The 20,958-nt window shown below is 41.4% G+C and overlaps 1 protein-coding gene across 2 annotated transcripts; it reads right to left on the bottom strand.

The window, feature by feature from the left end:
* Positions 1-1,478: 1,478 nt before the first annotated feature.
* Positions 1,479-20,627, bottom strand: ckap2l (cytoskeleton associated protein 2-like). 2 transcript variants are annotated; one of them, XM_061767122.1, is made up of 10 exons: positions 20,428-20,627; positions 19,343-19,400; positions 19,123-19,180; positions 12,151-13,091; positions 6,924-7,119; positions 5,849-6,007; positions 5,704-5,764; positions 4,359-4,527; positions 2,840-3,152; positions 1,479-1,935 (listed from the first exon to the last, which is right to left on the bottom strand). In XM_061767122.1, the coding sequence occupies exons 1-9, from the start codon at positions 20,465-20,467 to the stop codon at positions 2,867-2,869; spliced, it is 1,968 nt and encodes a 655-aa protein (XP_061623106.1). In that variant the 5' UTR covers positions 20,468-20,627; the 3' UTR covers positions 1,479-1,935; positions 2,840-2,866. The 2 variants fall into 2 exon arrangements, with proteins under 2 accessions (XP_061623106.1, XP_061623107.1); XM_061767123.1 differs by having other exon boundaries at positions 4,359-4,524.
* Positions 20,628-20,958: the final 331 nt, after the last annotated feature.

Genomic DNA, 20,958 nt, shown 5'->3' with positions numbered 1-20,958 from the left:
TTACTACCAGGCCTACTTGGACCAAGTCAGCGATGTACTTTATGTTACTTTCTGTCCTATTCACAACAGCTGTAAAAAGAACCGAGAGAAAAGCTTCACCGCACAGAAAAGTGAGGGCACTCATCCCTCGTAGGTACATTTGAGATTTCCACAGCACAAAAGAATACATTAACGGCGTAAACTAGGGTTCAATATCACAAATTAGGGCCGCTGCATTCCAAGCTCTGCAAGATCCCGTTTGAGAAAACTTATGTGATGAAGATGTTGAGTGGGTGCCAGAAGGGCAAGAAATGACATGTTCCATGAAATGGAAAAAACAGTGCCCCCCTCCCCCTCCACCAGAACAGTTTTTTTTAAATAAGGAAAAATCCATCCATTCTCTACACCGCTATCAGGAAAAATTGAACTCTATATTGTGCTTTATAAAAAAAAAAAAAGTAGTCATAAGATAATTAAATAGAATGTAAGAAATTAAACAGTTTGTGCATCATGATTTAATGCTGTAGTTAATTTACTGTGCTGCTCCTTCTGGTTTGCCCACGGCTAGACAGTATGATACAGTCATGCAGAACAAATGAAGAGTAGTACTTTTTCTTCTACTACTACTGTGACTCAATAAGACACTATGATATAAGTTATTTTTCATAGGGTATAAAGAATATTTGCTTTGTGAGTATTGCTACGCGTTGCTCCATCATTAGTGTTCCAATAGCCGTTGCTAAAAGGGTTCAAAAACTGTGGATATCGATTGTAACCGTAAGCAAGTCAAGAGCCTTTTCCATCATATGTTAGCATTAAGCTAGGAGGCCATTCTTAAGGTTAGTGGTTTGGTTGTTTTTAACAGAGAACATGTAATTCTCTTTGTTTTGTTTGACTTGAAAATAAACTTCAACTGGGAGTGGAATTAAACAGCTTGAATCCTCTTTTTTGATGAATTGTTTAATGTATCATTCAAAATGTATTTAAATGGTTTATTTTTATTTTTTAAATTTGGTTAGCACATCTGCCTCACAGTTCTGGGGACCGAGGTTCAAATCCAGGTCCCGAGTGTGTGGAGTTTGCATGTTCTCCCCGTGCCTGGGTGGGTTCTCTCCGGGCACTCCGATTTCCTCCCACATCCCAAAATCATGCGTGGTAGGTTGATTGTATACTCTAAATTGACCGTAGGTGTGAATGTGAATGCGAACGGTTGTTTGTTTCTATGTGCCCTGCGATTGACTGGCGACCGGTTCAGGGTATACCCCCGCTCCCCCCCCGAATATAGCTAGGATAGGCTCCAGCAACCCACGACACTAGTGAGGAGAAGTGGCTCAGAAAATGGATGGCTGGATGGATGGCTCTTGTAACATTTCGTTTTCAGTTTTTCATGTAAAAAAATTAAAATAGACAATATCTTGCCACATCCAACGTTGAAAAATATCAACTGAAAAAGTAGTCTGATACTGCAATAGCAACAGAAATATCTTCCAGGCTCAAACTGTCACCATAATATATTTAATGACTGTACAATGCAATGTACAACACACACACTTCTGTAAAACAAAACCACAATTTAAAACAGAAAACTAAGGGGGGTGGAGGGAAGAGTAAAATTACTCATATAAGGGAAAACAGGAAGGAGTTTCACAGAATAGCTGAAATGAACGTTTGTCAGTGAACTTCTTAGGTCGCTCGATGTCTTGCTCAGTATACAGCAGAACAATCGTGCATGCTAATCATGTTAGCATCCGCTTGGTAATTCCCCCCCCCCACACCAATGTATTGTTCATATTGATACAGAGCAGTTAAGCCTTTCATCTGCATGCCAGGAAGTTCCATTTCCTGTTCTATGGTCATCATCATGTTTCCTCCTTCCCCTGGCTGATTGATACACTCCAGTGGTGATGTCACAAAATCTTAATGGGTGGCACGAAAGGGTCAAAATGTTGGAAACGGCTGCCAAAAAAAAAAAAAAAAAATGAATGAAAATATTACACAGTGCAATTTCTTTAGAAATAAAGAGCAATGTTGCACTGAAATGCTGGGGAATTACATTCAATGTGAAACTGAAAAAAAAAAAATGAGTGACTATATTTGAAAAAACTTGTCCATGAATTTGTAAATTTAGTCTTGGAAATGTGGAATACTGAAAAAAAATTGTGACTTGGGGAAAGTGATGAATAGTTCTGTATACAGGATGTTCTGAATGAGCTGAACGGCTTGAAGTTGGAACGGTTTGAATGGTTCGGGAAATGTGGAAGGAGATAAATACGGTGTATAAAACATCTCTTAAATTGGGGAGTTTTGTAAAAATGTGAAACTTTGGGAATGTGATCAATAGTTTTGTTCATGTCCTGAATGAGCTGAACAGTGTGAAGTTTCAATAGTTTGAATGGGTCGAGAAATGTGGAAGGAGGCGGTCGATGTATAAAAATTAAAAATGTGAGAATGTGAGCTGAACAGTTTGAGGTGGAATGAATCGAGTTTGGAAGTTAGACGGAGCATGTCAACATGTAAAACGTCTGCAGTAATTTGGGAACGTTGTCATGGAAAATGTGGAATAATGAAAAATGTGGGAATTTTGACTATGTGGAAAAATAGTGTTTCAAGATGTACTGAATCATCTTAAGTAAACAGTCTAAAGTTGGAGTGTGTAAAATTAAGAACTTTTTTTTAACTCCTCACTTGAATTTGGGGAAAATTGGGCATTTTTCAAATGTGAAAAACATTAGCCAGAATATCCTGAAATCTATGAATAGTTTGAAGTTTGACTGGATGACAGATGCAGGACAAAAAGCATCAAAACAAAGAATTGCACATTGTGAAATGAACAGCAATTAAAAGCAGTGGGCAAGCGTACCTAATGTAGAGGCCCATCCACAGCCAGTCAGGACTGTGTGTCCTGCTCTCTCACCAGCCGGACAACCACTTTGTCTTCGAGTGCCTCGTTCTCCCTGTAGACGTACATAGTGTCGCCTCTCGCCTTTGCCTCCTCTTCCTCCTCAGTGTCCAGCAACTCGGCGAAGGATGCCACACATTGGTCGTGCTCCCGCAAGGGGACGGGATAGCGCCGCGACGCGCTCTCGATGCGCACCGAGCGACGCACCGGTGTGAAGAAGCGCACCACATGTCCATCCACGTGTATCGGTTTCCGTTGCTGGCTTAACGGGGCTCTGCAAGAGGGGAGGCGAGGACCAATTAAGGCACAGGAAGTTTCCAAGGACTATTGTGCTAATTTTAGCTCAGGGGTCAAAAGTAGTACTTTCGAGGGGTCCAATAAAATTTGGGAGGGAACTACCTTGTCGGGTGTCTTTTGACGTAGTACTGTAAATATCTGACGGCCAATGAAGTTTTTTAAAAAAAATTAAAAATAAATAAAAAACTTTTTTTTAAACGGCGGCGGTGTGGGACAGACCACACGTCTGAGACAGGCAACACGTAATGCCCGGATCAAACTACAAGACAAATTTGCTCAGACTACTGCAATAAAATCTTGTATTCCGATACCACCGCATCCCGTTTTTTGCAATCATTGAGCTATATCTTGTCAACTCAAATGTGACCGGATACACTCGTTACCGTGGCAACGACAAGAGTGGAGCGCGCCGACGGTATTATAAGGACAAAATGGGGGAAAACGTGTGTTAGTGGTCACCGGTGCTCAGGACAGGAGAGGACGTTCGTTTAAGGCTTGCTTGAGGTATGTTCCCGTACTTTTAATACGATACGGCTCACAAGCAGGCAATAAAATGTTATGTAGCCTAGCAAGCTACTGCGAGCACGAAGGGTTGGACGTAAACATGCCGCCGTTCTGTCGAATCATGCTGTAAAGTTTCAGTGTGGGTGAAGTAATTTAATTAAAAATAAAGTAATTTAATTACAGTAAGTTAGCACCCATTATTTCTGTCATGTAATGTTGGTTTGACCTGACTGATTAGAGCAGTGATTTCCAACCTTTATGGAGCCAAGGAACATATTTTACAATTGAAAAATCTCACAGCGCTCCAACAAACAAAAATGTCACAAAAAGTGGATACATTAATTCCTGTATTTACTTCTTGCCATCTAATAAAAGACCATTCATTTGTTCTGTCTGTCACTATGCCTCACTGGCATAAATAGAGGAACAAAGATACATTATGTATTGTAAATATAATTTTTTGAGCAATTAAGTACACAAGTATATACAGTAAATGAACAGGTCATTTAAATAGACACATTGCTCCATCTCGTGATCGGATCGGTGATCGGTTATCGTTTTTTTAAACTTGCTGATCGGTGATCGGCCCCAAAAATCCTGATCACGTAAAGCCTAATCTACAGTATATCTATCCCACATCCATCCTTCTATGCAGGTGAGATACAGTAGCTGTACCCACCCAGGGGTGGCTGTGATCTTGTACTTGACATTGGATGAGGGTCCCATCTCCCCAGAGATGAGGACCCGGACCGGGGGCGTCTCCATTGGGTCCTCGTCCTTGCAATTGTCTGGTTCCTCGTCATTGCTTGGAGTGCGGTCCGCTTCTGTCTCGTCTCCCTCACGGGCTGCTGAAAAAAACGAAAACAGCAGACATTCCTTTACTTCTCAGAGGAAGAGAATGGTGACAAAGTGCAGCCAAGTGGAGACTGTCAAGTACAATACCACAACTCTACGGCACAACAACATGGAAAGCTAACATCAGTGCCATTGTCATTTCTCACCGCGTATTCGTTTAAATGTTTTTCGGCGGCGAAGCGCTCTATCCATGGTATTCGGTTACCAACCAAAGAAGCAGCACCAACCAACTCTGGTGATCCTATGACATATTATGAAACAGCTTTCTGCGCAGTAATAAAGATAACCGTACGCATTAATGACATAAATTGCTCAGATATGACGCAGACGTTGTCACTGCACAATGTTGTGTCCACGTTTATTTCTTCAGTTTACCATTATAAGTCCTTTTTATTTTGTTTAAATGCCACTTTTACTTGACATAAACGGTCAGTGAACCATCATCATCAATCACTTTCATGCATGAATAATGAAATGCTACGTCAGGTGTTTTTATTATTTTTTAGGCATGAAAAAAATGCTTGAACTTCATTTTTGTAAAACAATTTTTTTCAAGTGTTAATGACATGTCCACTAGGGTAGACATTCGCGTTTGACCTGTTTTTAACAAAACAATGAATATAAATGACATATGATGTGAGCACTATGAAGTGCTTTATCTTTTAGTGCTGTTTAATCATTTCGTCACATATTTGAACATATTCTAATCCTGTTATATGCAATGCAAAACCGTTGAACCTCCTGACCCATCTGTCTTTCCTCTCTCTTTCTCTAGCCTTCATCCTTCAATCTGTCCTAACCATCCCTCATTCAGCTGCTTCTGATTGACTCTTCAGCCCTTCATACTTCACCCTGTTGAACTGTATATTTTTTTCAGTTAACATTTCCTTTAAAAAATACCAAAAATATTGCTCATAACTATCTAAACATTGCACTGGGCCTTTGGTCTGGTCTGATGGAGCCAACCTCATCAGTTTCCCGAAACCTATAAGGAGCAGAAAGAGCCATTCCTGGTAGATCCCTGTTAACTTTGAGACCAGTATGTTCTTCAAAAAGAACTTCACGATTAAGACAAATATGTATTATTTCACTGCTGTGCACTTTTCACGTTCCGTTGACAATCTTGACTTTGACGTCCCCACAATCACACAGTTAAACATTACAGCTACCTTGAGTATCGTCCTTCTTCTTTAGGATGTCAAAAACCACCGTGCGCAGCTCATCCACGGGCTAAAGTATGTGAGGAAAGAGACTTTTTTTTTAAGCATGGTACACACAAAGACACACACTAATGAGTTGAGGAGTAGCTCTCACCTCCAACACGACACGCACGGCCTCCTCAAACATAGGCAGGATGTCCAGGTCACCCTCTTGCTCCATTAGGCGGGCCTTACAGATCCAGAATTTGGCAAACTTCTGGGACACTGGTGGCAGCCGGGAGAGCACCTCTCTCACCTGCGCTGCTGGACAACCCTGTTGGGATGCGAGACGCATGGCATTGACATTCCATTAAGATCTGCCCTTGAAATGTCCGGATCAAATCAAAATGGCAGACTTGCTGATAAGTGAAACTGGCTTCAAAGGATGTCTCCTACCCCTCCCCCCCCCACGGAGTGCTACCCAGATGATCTTTGACTAAATGGCTGCCTTAAATGAAAATGGCAGACTTCTCCTGTATTTGATTGATGATTTCTTGGATCTACTCATGATAGACATGCCTACAAAATAGGGGTGCGCAGTGTAATCGGTTAAAAAGCATACATTTGGACGACGGTACAGATTTGGACTTAACTGACCAATCGCGATAAAGCTTATTGATGACGTCATCTTATCTGTCTCAGTATAAAAATGGCTCATGCACATCTGGTCACGCAGCTCCCAGGCAGTGCCATTTTTTGCACGGAAGTTTGGTAGGAGAGGAAAAAAAAAATAGACCTGGAGTTCGCACTGAAGCAGCACCAACCAACTCTGGTGATCTTATGACATATTATGAACCAGTTTTCTGCGCAGTAATAAAGATAACCGTACGCATTAATTACATAATCCTTAATCCTTGCCTGAGTAACAAGCAACATTTAGGAACGTATTGTTATCACTACAGGAGGACAACAATAGACATGTCTACCAAATTTTTATGTTGTTAAGTGAAACTGTCTCTGAGGGATGAATTTTTGAACTATTTCGGTAAGAGTAGTTTATCTTTAAACCACCCAAAATGTCCGCTTTGAAACAAAATGGCTGACTTCCTGTCTTTTCAGGCATTCAGGCATTTTCAGACTGTTTTGTGTGTCTGTTCGTGATAGACGAAAAGTCGTTTATTTGGCCAATGAATGACCACAACGAAGAAGAGGTCCTAACAAGGGACGATACATCCAATGACCACATGTACCTCAGCGAGCAGCTTAATGCAGTCAGACAGCGACCTCTCTGCGTCACGAATGAACGCACAAGCGTCATCCTCCACCTTCAGGGTTGTCCGCAAGGGTTGGGGCGCAGCGGCGGCGCGTCTGACCAGAGGTTTCACCTGCATGGGAGGACGCTTGTAGGAAATTCCCTTGGCTTCCCGCCATGCCTGCAGTTTTTTCCTAAAGACAAATCACATGTATGTAACAGTTTCCAATAAATTGTTCCCAAGCGTGAAGTGTAAACATCCTGCTTTCTGCAGAAAACACCACTGCCATTTTTTTCAGTTTATCTATCAGTATGTATGTGATTGCTGTATTATCCATCCATCCATTTTCTGTATTGCTTATCCTCACGAGGCAGACATGCAAATACCCCAAAAAAGGTGCCAAAGTATTATTATTATTATTTTTTTTTTACATAAATGAAGCAATCTGGAAGAATCTGAAGAGTACAATAAGTCAAAAAAAATATGTCTCCACGCACAAAAAAATATTTACACCGCTCACGTCCATGTTGATGTACAAATTTAAGTTTAAAATTAAATTTGCTTCATTTCTTTGCTTTTTTGTTTTGGCCTCCAACTTGAGCCAGGCCCATCTCCACCTGCACCTGATGCCTGCTTCAAGCTGTACCACATGAATAGCATCCTCCCCTTTAAGCACTGTCATTCTAGAAAATAATTGACTAAAATTATTGTCTGTTTCACCTCCTTTTTCACTATTACCAACTTCAAACGCTAATCCCAAATGCACCCGCCAGGAAAATATTAAGTACAATATTTTTCTGTTTTTATTGGCCATTTCTGAATTTGAAGTTAGTATATTCTGTGTTGTGACAGAATCCCTAACATGGCTCCGTCGCCTAATACATTCAACATTAACATCCGTAAAATAATTAGATAATTGTAGGGGCATTTTCTAATTAATACAAAATGTACTACCGGACCAACTCTTGTCGCCGATCTTACGTGTGCTTCGCAGTTCCGCTGGGACCACAACCAGGGTCACGACCCACAGCACCTCAACGCGAGAATACAAAAGAACAGTGCAACAAATACGACACGGGCTGATCTGATGAGCCAAAATGTTGCTTAAAGGTCAGAGGACAAAGATTTTACATTTTTCTTGATAACTCTACAACCCCTTTACAAACTACATCTGCCATTTTGAAGCGATTATATAGCAGATACACAGCAGTTAAATCGATAAATATGATGCAGAATGCGCCTTCTGCTTTTTGCCTCCAGCGCCTTCCGGTCTTCGTCTCTTTCCGGCACTGTGACATCACACGAGCCAAACAGCCTGTTCATTCGCCGTTGTGTGCTATTGTTCCATGCGGTTGTTCTCGTCCTTGTATATTTGTTGTCTCATGATTTACCGATGTCACGATGGTTGATTTGTGGCATTTGGTTGTACAAATGGTTCAGGCAGTGGCAAGAGTTTTTTTTGGGTTTCCAAGTGAAAAAGGAATACGTGACCAGTGGATAGGGGGGAAAAAAAAAATAAAATAAAAAAAAAAAAATAAAAAAAATCACTCGACAGGGGAAGAAACGTGGTCAGCTATGGGTGCCTAGCAAGCATTTCAAACTGTGCTAATCACTTCGAACCATCAAAAGATTGTTGAGAAAGTTATTTTTAATCAACTCATCAATTTTTTGAACTTAAATTGACTTTTTGACAAATTTCAATCAGGTTTTCGAACTCAAAAGTCATATCAAACCAATTACTAAAACTGCCTTCTACCATCTGAAGAACATATCAAGAGTGAATGCTTGCATGTGCCAAGCAGACCAGGAGAAGCTCATCCATGCTTTTATCTCAAGTAGACCTGACTATTGTAATGGTCTTCTGATTGGACTCTCCAAAAAGAGCATTAAACAGCTGCAACTCATTCAGAATGCTGCAGCTCGGGTTCTGACCAGAACAAAGAAGTCAGACCATATTACTCCAATTCTAAAGTCTTTACACTGGCTCCTAGTCAGCTTTAGGAGTCTCGCTGGCTCCATTTATTTGAACGGACCCAGCATGTACGTACCGTTCACATAGATTTTGGTCACAAGCTTCACTTTTTCATCCACAGGCACATTATACATTACAGGAAGTCCTCGAGTTACGACGCACTCGACCTACGACGTTTTGACTTTACGATGCCCGTGCCTCGTCCGCCATTTTGTCCCAGCACCAAAGTGTTTCTGCTTAGCTAGTGCATAGTGCTTGTCTGTGTTTGTGCGGCGGGAGTATCTTTTCCTTTTTTCACACTCAGCAGTAATGGTAAGTACAGCATCTTATTTTTGTATTTTAATGTATTTTAGTTTAGGCGGCACGGTGCACGACCGGTGAGAGCGTCTGCTTCACAGTTCTGAGGTCCGGGGTTCAATCCCCGACCCCGCCTGTGTGGAGCTTGCATGTTTTTTCCGTGCCTGCGTGGGTTTTCTCCGGGGACTCCAGTTTCCTCCCACACCCCAAAAACATGCATGGTAGGTTCATTGAAGACTCTAAATTGCCCGTAGGTGTGAATGTGAGTGCGAATGGTTGTTTGTTTATATGTGCCCTACGATTGGCTGGCAACGAGTTCTGGGTGTACCCCACCTCCTGCCCGATGATATCTGGGATAGGCTCCAGCACTCCCGCGACCCTTGTGAGGATAAGCGGCTCAGAAAATGGATGGATGGATGTATTTTAGTTTCTTTATACAAAGTGTTAACCTTTCCTGCTTCGGTCACCTGACCGTGGTCGGGAGACGCAGGGGTTAACTCCCTTCTCTCGTTGCACAGCTGAGCTGGGTGGTGGCAACAATAAAGGCACGAAGCACCGATTTGCTGCTTTAATGGCTTTATTAGCTCCTCTGCACATTCAACGTCAACGGGTCCTCCGCTAATCGCTACTCTTCCCCGGTCGCCGTCACTACACTCGCTACTGTACACACTCGCACCGGCGCGCACTCCTTCCTCCTTCCCAGTCCCGTCTCACTCACACATCGACGCACACGCTCACACACACTGAGCTTGCTGTCACAATCACGTGGGACAATACCCGTAACAGAAGTATTTCGCTGTAAATTTCGACTTTAACGGTGAAATCCGACTTACGCGGAAAATTGTGTTACGTCGCCAGCGTAGGAACGGAACTTGTTCGTAAATCGAGGACTTCTTGTATTAGTGGCACAGCTCGGTTTCGGAAATGTATTTTCAGTGTAAGTGAAAGCTTCTGTGCATTTTGATTGGCTGTAAACTGCGACGGTATGCGCCAAAAACCAGTGAGTGACTCATCAGCTACTCAGAGAAACAGTTGCCAAACTCCACACACTCCGTAACAGTTTAGTTGGGTGCAGCACCCTTTGTGCCGTTTCGTTGCGTTCACCCAACCAATACGACGACAGTCTTCAAAATCAGAAGTCGTGTGAAGTCACACGAAAAGTCTCGATTGTCACAATGCCGCAAACATGGATCCTCCAGGAAAATATTAAGTACAATATTTTTCTGTTTTTATTGGCCATTTCTGAATTTGAAGTTAGTTCATTCTGTATTGTGACAGAATCCCTAACATGGCTCCGTCGCCTAATACATTCAGCATTAACATCCGTAAAATAATTGGATAATTGTAGGAGCATTTCCTAATTAATACAAAATGTACTACCAGATCAACTCTTGTCGCCGATGTTACGTGTGTTTCGCGGTTCCGCTGGGACCAGAACCAGGGCCATGACCCGCAGCACCTCAACACAAAAATACAAAATACCAGTGCAACAAATACGACACGGGCTGATCTGATGAGCCAAAATGTTGCTTAAACTTTAAAGTTATTATTTAAACTTAAGTATTACTTAAAAACCCTTCAAATAATAATTGTGACCATAAACATAAGAAAAATACAGAGCTGCCATCATGTGTTTACTGATATACTATATATGCACAATACGTTATTATTATGCACATTTTTTATTTTTATTACAATTTCCAAGAAATAAAGTTTAAAGTTTACATGCACTTGACCTTTTCAGTGCTTATACACAACTGCTATGATTTTTACTTTTGTACTACATGTGCAGAAATACGTTATGTGCAAATGTTTATTTACAGATGTTTTATTGCTTAAAAAAATTACGCGACATATGTTTACATAAAAAATAAAAAAAAGATTTTTAAATCGTCAAAATGTATTTACTCTTTTGTATTTCTACTTCTGACTGGATCGATAGAGCATTTAAATCAATATTGAATCAAATTGCAAACTAAAGAATCGTTACAGACCTTTTTGACCACTTGGGCCTACTATGGTATTGTATTTTTATTTTGGTCAGGATTGTGGTACTTGGAGAAAAGTATTACTAAAGTTGGAAAACCACTCCCTTAGACATTACAGTTATCTAGTGGTATTTACAACACACATGATTTGTAATGGAATACAGGAAGTCCTCGAGTTACGACGCATTCGACCTACGACGTTTCGACTTTACGACGCCCATGCCTCATCCGCCATTTTGTCCCAGCACCATCGTCTTTCTTCTTAGCTAGTGCATAGTGCATGTCTTGTGTTTGTGCGGCGGGAGTATCTTTGCCTTTTTCGCCTTCCGTTTTTCACACTCTTAGCACTAATGGCAAGTACAGCATCTATTTTTTTTATTTTAATGTATTTTAGTTTCTTTATACGAAGTGTTAACCTTTCCTGCTACGGTCACCTGACCGTGGTCGGGAGACGCAGGGGTTAACTCCCTTCTCTCGTTGCACAGCTGAGCTGGGTGGTGGCAACATTAAAGGCACGAAGCACCGATTTGCTGCTTTAATGGCTTTATTAGCTCCTCTGCACATTCAACGTCAACAGGTCCTCCGCTAATCGCTACACTTGCCACTGTACACACTCGCACCTGCGCACTCGCACTCGCACCTTCCTCCTTCACAGTCCCACCGGACGACGCCTGCGCAGTCCCGTCTCACTCGCACATCGACGCACATGCCCACACACACTAAGCTTGCTGTCACAATCACGTGGGACAATACCCGTAACAGTATTTTGCCGTAAATTTCGACTAACGGTGAAATCCGACTTACGCGGAAAATCATGTTACGTCGCCAGCGTAGGAACGGAACTTGTTCGTAAATCGAGGACTTCCTGTACAATACAGTAGTTTTTTTCTACACATTTCATGCTAGCAATTTTTGGGTGCATTTAAAAAGGTGTGTTTCAATAAGTTGAAATGTGTTTAAAGCTTACATTCTCTCCTCTTGCTCAGCAGCCATCTTCTTCCCCACCGTTTGAGGCTTTGTCGCTTTGGTCAGTAACCTGGGTTGGGTGACAACAGTGACAGTGGTCCGGGATGCTGTCTGCTTCGCCACGGGGGCGCTCATTATTTTCGGAGCAGCGTCGGTCATCTTAGGTTTGGCCGCCATGGGTTTTCTGCTCACCATTCCCGGCTTTTTAGACGTGCGTCCACCTATTGCAGACTTCTGTGTCATCGGCCGGCTTTTAGGTTGAGACGTGTGCTTCGCCGGTAGCTTGGGCACATTATCTGGTAGCTTAGCAGAAGTTGAGGCGGTCACCTTTGATTTGAGTTCGCTTTTGCAAGACTGCTGTTTACCAGGGAGAGATTTGAGCTCTCGAGGGACAGCCGACCGCTGGTGAAGTGGAATTTTCTTCACCATAGCCTTGGAAGATGGGACGGTGACTCTCGAAAAAACGATTCCGGCGTCCGCAGCTGGGAGAGGCCTGGCGACCCTCGGTTGGATCATGGCGGGGATGAGCCCCGTCCTGGTCTTGACTATGGGCCCCAGACTAAGTCGGGGCCCATAGTCAAGAGTGTAATTCTTTGCCAGATAAGAAGTGGCGGGATTTGACGGTGGCCTAAACGCGCTGTTTGAGTTCTTTGCCACTGAAAAGGTCGAAGATGCTTTTCCCGTGAGCTGTATCCTGACGTTTGGAGGCTTTTTGGGAAGACTGGTCGCCTTCAGAGTGTTAACAGTGTACATTCCTGTGAATGACCTTTTGCAGAGTGTCGACTGTTCCGACTGACGTTCAGTCCGTACATTCTCTTTGTTTGCAATAACAAACGTCTTTCTGGGCGGCTTTCGGTTGTTGACAGGAGCCAAGGGTTGTACGTTTTTGGCTTCATAACGAAAAGTAGTGACCGGAGCTTTATTTGCTTTGCCCTTGATGAGCTGCAAGACAAAGAGAAGTCATTTGATTAAATTAGGGCTGACACAATCGAATATTTTTAGAATTGATTATTCTATCGATTATTCCATCGATTAATTGAATAAAAAAATATTTTGCATTAAAGATCTCCTTCCATCATTTTTTTTTAAATAATCTTTGAGGTCCTTTTATAGGGTCTGCAAGATAATTTGGGTTGAAAATACCCAGAATGTCCTTTTCAAACTATTCAAGTTGCTCTTTTTCACCTGGCACTTAAAACAGACAGATTTCTCATTATTATGTGATTAATATGCTCTGATTGCTCATCTTCTCAATTTAAATATGGAAAACAGCTTTGCTCTGATTGGCCTTCGGCAATATCACAGCGTCTTGTCTCTTGTGGCGGCAAAGCGTTCATAGTGGCCTCGCATTTGGATCAGTCAATGTGGGACCATACTATGATCATGAAGCAGAATTCACTAAGCGGGGCTCAAGACTACAACCAAATTGGTTGCATTTGTGAGCTTTTTTTCCCCACCTTGCGCGATCAAAAATTTCATCAGGTTGCAAGTGCATGTTTTAATGGTTGAAAGTCACCTTTTTTCATTGCTAGCACCACCTCCTGCAGGCTCTTTGGTTGTGAAGAAAGAGCACTCTCTCGATCATTGCTATGAATACCATTTGAGTTAAAAGCGACCCATTGGAATACTACTGGCTGCCTGCTGCGACATAATTGGCGGTTTCTTGCAGATAGGACGCGCTATTATCCACAGAGCCATGACATACACGCACACCACATATGCGTGTCACAGACAATTTTGTGACAAGCGTTTTGCTATTTAAAACTGAAGTGGTTTATTGATTAAAAAAAATTTTTTAAACAAATGAGAACAGGAGGAGAATGCTCGGAAAGCCACAAAATCAGACGATACTGATGATGAAAAGGACAGGGGATATTGGTGGGGTAGCAGGTGAAGAAGAAAATAATAATAAATAAATAAATAAAAAGTAAACCTAAACCACTAACTACAAAGATTGCCTGCTGAATTTGTTTCTCGTTTTAATTTCCCTCATTATAACGAAAACCGAGTCACCAAACCAAAGGTTTTAATAACTTATTATTGTTATGAAGCTAGCATAGCTGTCTGTCTATCTATCAAGTAACCCTCCCAACCCTGTTCATAGCACGTGCAATGTTAAAGAAGCCCAGACTTGTATAGGAATACGACTGTCACTATCGAATCTTTTCAGAACGGATTCTCCTATTGATTGATTGTTGATCAAATCTAAAAATAATACCCCCGAGTACTCAAAAAATAAATTTAAAAACATTGTTTACTACTAACATGCATTTTATTCGCATTCATGAGGGATGGACTTCAATCCTAAAGAGCAAGTAAATAAAAAGAGAAAGTGATCAAGCAAAGTGCTTAACTTGAGATAGTTAGAATTTTCCCTTTTCTGTTTGGCCTCTTCACAAAACAGTGACTTCTCAAACAATTTTACAGATTTAAATTTTACAAATTTTAACAACTGAACCGTTTTAGAGGCTTTGTTTTGGTTCATAACCGTGTTTCACATATATGCACCTTTAATTGCTCCCAGTGGGAACTTCCCACAAACAAAAATTACACTGATTGGTCCATTTTAAGTGCCGTTTGTTCCAAATGTTCTCTTTCATTATCAGTCATTCTCTGATCTTTCTCCGTCTTTTACTCAACTTTTTTTTGGGCCATGGTATACGTCTGTATGGGACTCCTTTTGGGTCCAGATGCAGACTACTTTCCCCAGGTTAGTGACCTGTTTGAAACGATGTCGCCACGATCGAGTGAGCCAGAGCGAGCTGTTTAGCTAGCTAGTTAGCTCCCGGGCTATCAAACGTAATAAATAATTAACGTTCCCGAAAGTACCCCAGTTGTTTGCATCTACGGATCCAAAGCCATTCCACAATGAAAATGTATCGACTCCGGAAAAATATCTTTGTTGTACAACCCCAATTCCAATGAAGTTGGGACGTTGTGTTAAACATACATAAAAACAGAATACAATGATTTGAAAATCATGTTCAACCTATATTTAATTGAATACACTACAAAGACATGTTTAATGTTCAAACTGATCAACTTTATTGTTTTTAGCAAACAATCATTAACTTAGAATTTTATGGCTGCAACACGTTCCAAAAAAGCTGGGAGAGGTGGCAAAAAAGACTGAGAAAGTTGAGGAATGCTCATCAAACACTTGTTTGGAACATCCCACAGGTGAACAGGCTAATTGGGAACAGGTGGGTGCCACGACTGGGTATAAAAGGAGCTACCCTGAATTGCTCAGTCATTCACAAGCAAAGATGGGGCGAGGTTCAGCTCTTTGTGAACAAGTGCGTGAGAAAATAGTCGAACAGTTTAAGGACAATGTTCCTCAACGTACAATTGCTAGGAATTAAGAAATTTCATCATCTACGGTCCATAATATCATCAAAAAGTTCAGATAATCTGGAGAAATCACTGCATGTAAGCAGCAAGGCCCGTGACCTTCGATCCCTCAGGCGGCAATGCATCAAAAACCGACATCAATGTGTAAAGGATATCACCGCATGTGCTCAGAAACACTTCATAAAACCAATGTCAGTAAATACAGTTTGGCGCTACATCCGTAAGTGCAACTTGAAACTCTACTATGCAAAGCAAAAACCATTTATCAACAACACCCAGAAATGCCGCCGGCTTCTCTGGGCCCGAGCTCATCTAATATGGACCGACGCAAAGTGGAAAAGTGTTCTGTGGTCCGACGAGTCCACATTTCAAATTGTTTTTGGAAATTGTGGACGTCGTGTCATCCAGGCCAAAGAGGAAAAGAACCATCCGGACTGTTATGGACGCAAAGATCAAAAGCCAGCATCTGTGATGGTATGGGGTTGTGTTTGTGCCAATGACATGGGTAACTTACACATCTGTGTAGGCACCATTAATGCTGAAAGGTACATACAGGTTTTGGAGAAACATATGCTGCCATCCAAGCAACGTCTTTTTCATGGACGCCCCTGCTTATTTCAGCAAGACAATGCCAAACCACATTCTCCACGTGTTACAACAGCGTGGCTTCGTAGAGTGCGGGTACTAGACTGGCCTGCCTGCAGTCCAGACCTGTCTCCCATTGAAAATGTGTGGCACATTATGAAGCGTAAAATTCGACAACGGAGACCCCGGACTGTTGAATAGCTGCAGCTGTACATCGAGCAAGAATGGGAAAGTATTCCACCTACAAAGCTTCAACAATTAGTGTCCTCAGTTCCCAAATGTTTATTGAATGTTGTTAAAAGAAACGGTGATGTAACACAGTGGTAAACATGACCCTGTCCCAGCTTTTTTGGAACGTGTTGCAGCCATAAAATTCTAAGTTAATGATTATTTACTAAAAATAATAAAGTTGGTCAGTTTAAACATTAAATATCTTTTCTTTGTAGTGTATTCAATTCAATACAGGTCGAACATGATTTGCAAATCACTGTATTCTGTTTTATTTATGTTTAACACAACGCCCCAACTTCATTGGAATTGGGGTTATATTTGTGGAACGACAAACCACCCTCCTCCTCTGCCTCTGATTGGCTAGCACCAAGACAGGACTCATATTTTTAGTGGATAATGAGTCGCTGAAGCACTTCAGCAACACACACACACACACACGTAGGTACGCAATGCTGTGTGTCTGTGGAGGCAGATTGATCATGTTTTATGCGTGCCCGCTGATTTTTGTGCGTCTCAGATGCGGGGCGCACGTCAAATGAGATTCTTACCCTTTAATTGTAGTTGATAGTAAATTATGATTTGAATATTTTTAATTTTCATGTATTTATTGCTTGGCCTGTGTGGATAGAAACTATTTAAACTTATCGTTTGATAAATAAAATGGACACAATTGTTTCTTTCGTTAGCCGGTAGTGGGCGGACTGGTGTTGGCTCTGTCCAATACTCCACAGCCTTGCTTCATGTGCAGCGCGTAGCACACAACTGAGACACTTAAGGGAAAGTTAAAGGTTTATTATGTTTGCTAGCCCACAAGCTAAGGAGCTAAACAGCTTGCTCCACCGCGGCAACATTATTTAAAACGTCAGTGCCTCGCTCAGAGTTACTGTGTGTCTAAGTCCCCAATTAAGACAAAAAAGGGAACGTTAACTGTTTACTAAGCATAACCTCAGCGGCACATGTTATTCAGCCAGTAGTCGAATACAGCAAACATATTTGATTGACAGCTGGTCTCTGCCGCCTTCAACGAATCAACCACATAGTCCTGCAGCTTGAGGGTGGGCCTTACGTTTTTTGTGATTTCAGAGGCATTAAAAAAAATGACTAAACGATATCATTTATCATGATCATTTTGGGGGAAGATATTTCATCCTAAATAGTTTGTTATTGTGACAGGTGTATTTATTGGATCAACCTTGTAATGTAGGTGAGTTGCAGCCAAATGTCTTCTCTTGCATGCTATTTTTGTAGTTCCTCAATCCACTATTGCCGCTTAAAGGATGCCAATTTCCTCATTGTGGGACTAATCCATCCAATTTCTACACAGCTTATCCTCACTAGGGTTGCGGGTATGCTGGAGCCTATCCCAGCTAACTGCGGGCAAGAGGCAGGGTACACCCTGAACTGGTTGTCAGCCAATCGCAGAGAACATATAAACAAACAACCATTCGCGCTCACATTCACACCTACAGACAATTTAGAGTTTTCAATTAACCTACCATGCTTGTTTTGGGGATTTGGGAGGAAACCGGAGTGCCCGGAGAAAACCCATGCAGGCACGTGGAGAACATGCAAACTCCACACAGGCGAGGCCTGATTTGAACCCAGGTCCTCAGAACTGTGAGGCAGAGGTGCTAACCAGTCGTACACCGTTCCACCTTATTAGATGAATGCATTTTTTAATTCATAGGCTCATTTTCTCAGGTGACGTAGCAGCGGTGAATTACTAATTCATTTGCGGTTTCCAGTTCCAGTCCCTGTGTGAGTGTCTTGCATCGTGTATTCCCGTATTTTCCTCTCCAGACACGTATTAATTTGCCTATTTTGCACTTCAAAGTTGGCTAATCTCTGCTGTAACGCGGTTGCAGCCAGACCTATATGACAAGTGTACTGTGCCACAACTTATTTCGGTGTTTTGCAACTTTATGTCACGATAGCTTAGCAATTACCATGACGCCCCCATCTTTCTCCCATCTTATCCCTCGTACTTCCTTTGTGATAACGATACTTGTAAGAAGTGTAGCTTATTAGTTGCCAGAGGTGATGATTGGTATATGAGAAAGTAAAAGTAGATGTTTGCAAATGTCTGTTTTGATTAAACGCAAAAGTCTGCTTTGATGGAGGACTACGGAAATGTGAAAATATTCGTGTTTACAGACTGAAATCAGAGGATTTTAAAATTTTTAATTTAAACCAAGGCTCTGAACGATTAATCATACATAAAAACAGTTGTCGATTAGTTTGATAATTGGTTAGTCATCAATTAATTGATTTTTTTTTTTTGCAGCTCTACATTAAATGCGGCGGCACGGTGGCCGACTGGTTAGAGCGTCATCCTCACAGTTCTGAGTAGCGGGGTTCAATCCCCGACCCCGCCTGTGTGGAGTTTGCATGTTCTCCCCGTGCCTGCGTGGGTTTTCTCCGGGCACTCCGGTTTCCTCCCACATCCCAAAAACATGCATTCTAGGTTAATTGAAACTCTCATTTGCCCGTAGGTGTGACTGTGAGTGTGAATGGTTGTTTGTATGTGCCCTGCGATTGGCTGGCAACCAGTTCAGGGTGTACCCAGCCTCCTGCCCGATGATAGCTGGGATAAGCTCCAGCAGGCCCGCGACCCTAGTGAGGAGAAGCGGTTCAGAAAATGGATGGATAGATTAAATGCCTCTTTGGCTGGATTTACACTCCATGGTTCAAGGGCTAGAAAAAAATATCTGTATCAAGTACCCTCAAATAAGAGTCAGACTGCTTCCAAATGTGGATAAACTAATCAAGCCTATCCAGACAAGGTATTTTCTAAAGACACACAGACCTGTAGTGCAGACAGTTGTGCAGTCTCAGACTTCTTCCCCAGACACACGATGTTTGGCCTGTGGAATAAAAGTATTCATTTCTACCAGAGCAGGGAAAGAGAGCAGACCTCCACGCCAAGGAGAAGATATACAGTGTATGGCATTTCCCCACAAATTAAAACAGTTCCTATTGTGCAAAAAATATCTCCGTACCACAAACTTAAAAACATAACATCTTACTTGGAGTTGAGCTTCCCTTTATTTGTCAAGTATCCCATAATCCTCTCCTTGCGCAGTTCTGTGACACAAAGAAATATCAATGACATCCTTATCTACTATCAGACAGTTTACCTCTGTATATCTCAACAGTGAGGTGAAAAAAAATGCTAATAAACTGGTATATCACTGAGTTCTCTGTTAGCTATAATAGAACAACGTGGTGGAAATATCCTTTATGTTATGTTATGTTATGTAAATACGTGTACTGTTGTAATCTTTGTCTCAAATATAAAGTATAAATACTGTTTACATATTTTAAACATTCTGGTACACACATCCACGAAAATTCCTAGGGGGAGGGGCGTGGGGCTAATCCTACTTTGTGGTTTTTCACCTTTCACACGCGGGGTGTTCTGGTCCCCATTTACCGCGAAAAACGAGGGAACACTGTATTGTTTATTATCCATATTAAATCATGCCTCTCAGTATACTCAGTGTTCAATTATGACTTTCAATGTGCAATATCATGCATACTGTATCAAGATTTTATAGTAGTTTTTATATTATTATAATCTATCAATGTCATTATATAACACTTAACATTATACTTCTTTTTTGGCACTAATTGTCTAAATATCGACAATATAAAATGATACAATATTTGGTATTTACCAGACAACGATAGCAACATTAGTTTTTCTTCCTGCTGAGGTTAGATTTTAATTTCCTTTAATTCATCCTCAACGCTGCTCTTCTCTTCTACTTGTTTTTCACTTTATATTAACACGAGTGTTTATTTGCGGAAATTGCTGCGGTGAAAATCTAATCTCCCCCACGAGAGGAATAAAGTCCCATCTCTCTATCAGTGTTTCCATTGATATAGCAGTTTGGGCGTGTGCCTTTTTGCCACGGTTGTGTCCAAAAGGTAGTATATTAGAGGAGGGCACACAGTTTAATAATGGAAATGAATATCAATCGTGATTGCAAATAAACTTTTCTTTTACTATGTATCGTAAAAGCATATTCCGTGTCTTCTGGGATAGCATAATTAGCATTAGCTGCAGCGATAAATAACGACGTCTCTGAAATAAACAGGCTTTTCAGACCTTTTCTGCTCTTGACGGCGGTGGGATGCTCTCCGTCCATTTTCCTTGAATTAATTGTATTTTAGCAGGTTTTAAACACAAGGCTAAACGCCCCGCTTCTAGATGGTATACATGAAAGCTAACGGCTAGCTATTCCCTTCTTCAAACGTTCGACGCAATGCCAGAAAGTTTTGAAAATACCGGCTCGTCTCGCTCTGCTCTTCTCTCATTGGACAGTTTTGAATTTGTGCATGTCTGCGCATGTGGTTAATTCTAAAGTGATTGGAGGAGAGATTGTAAATAAACCCGAACCGCCCAATAGAAAAGAACGTCGTTTAACTAAAACTACAACGTTGGCTACTGAAAGATACGTATTGAATAAAATCTACAGTTAAACAAGAAATGGAAATTACATAAATCAAAGTTGATTTGAACTGTTTAAATACATATTTGTGCAGCGTGCATGCATTGTTTAACAGAGTTTTTAAAAGGTTTTACCAGCGTGTATAATTAATAGTGCAATAGAATTATTTGAGATGCTAGTTCTCAGTT

The sequence above is a fragment of the Phyllopteryx taeniolatus genome, chromosome 3 (genome assembly GCF_024500385.1).
Source record: "Phyllopteryx taeniolatus isolate TA_2022b chromosome 3, UOR_Ptae_1.2, whole genome shotgun sequence".
Lineage (NCBI taxonomy): Eukaryota > Metazoa > Chordata > Actinopteri > Syngnathiformes > Syngnathidae > Phyllopteryx > Phyllopteryx taeniolatus.
Note: the sequence above shows the minus strand (reverse complement) of the source record. Positions and strands in the feature narration are given on the sequence as shown.

Coding starts and splice junctions, on each gene's coding strand:
- ckap2l (XM_061767122.1), bottom strand. CDS start 20,467: ATGGACGGAGAGCATCCCACCGCCGTCAAGAGCAGAAAAG. Junction 13,092..19,122: donor CACAACTGTCTGCACTACAG/GTCTGTGTGTCT, acceptor TTTGTCTTGCAG/CTCATCAAGGGCAAAGCAAA. Junction 6,008..6,923: donor GCATTAAGCTGCTCGCTGAG/GTACATGTGGTC, acceptor GCATCCCAACAG/GGTTGTCCAGCAGCGCAGGT.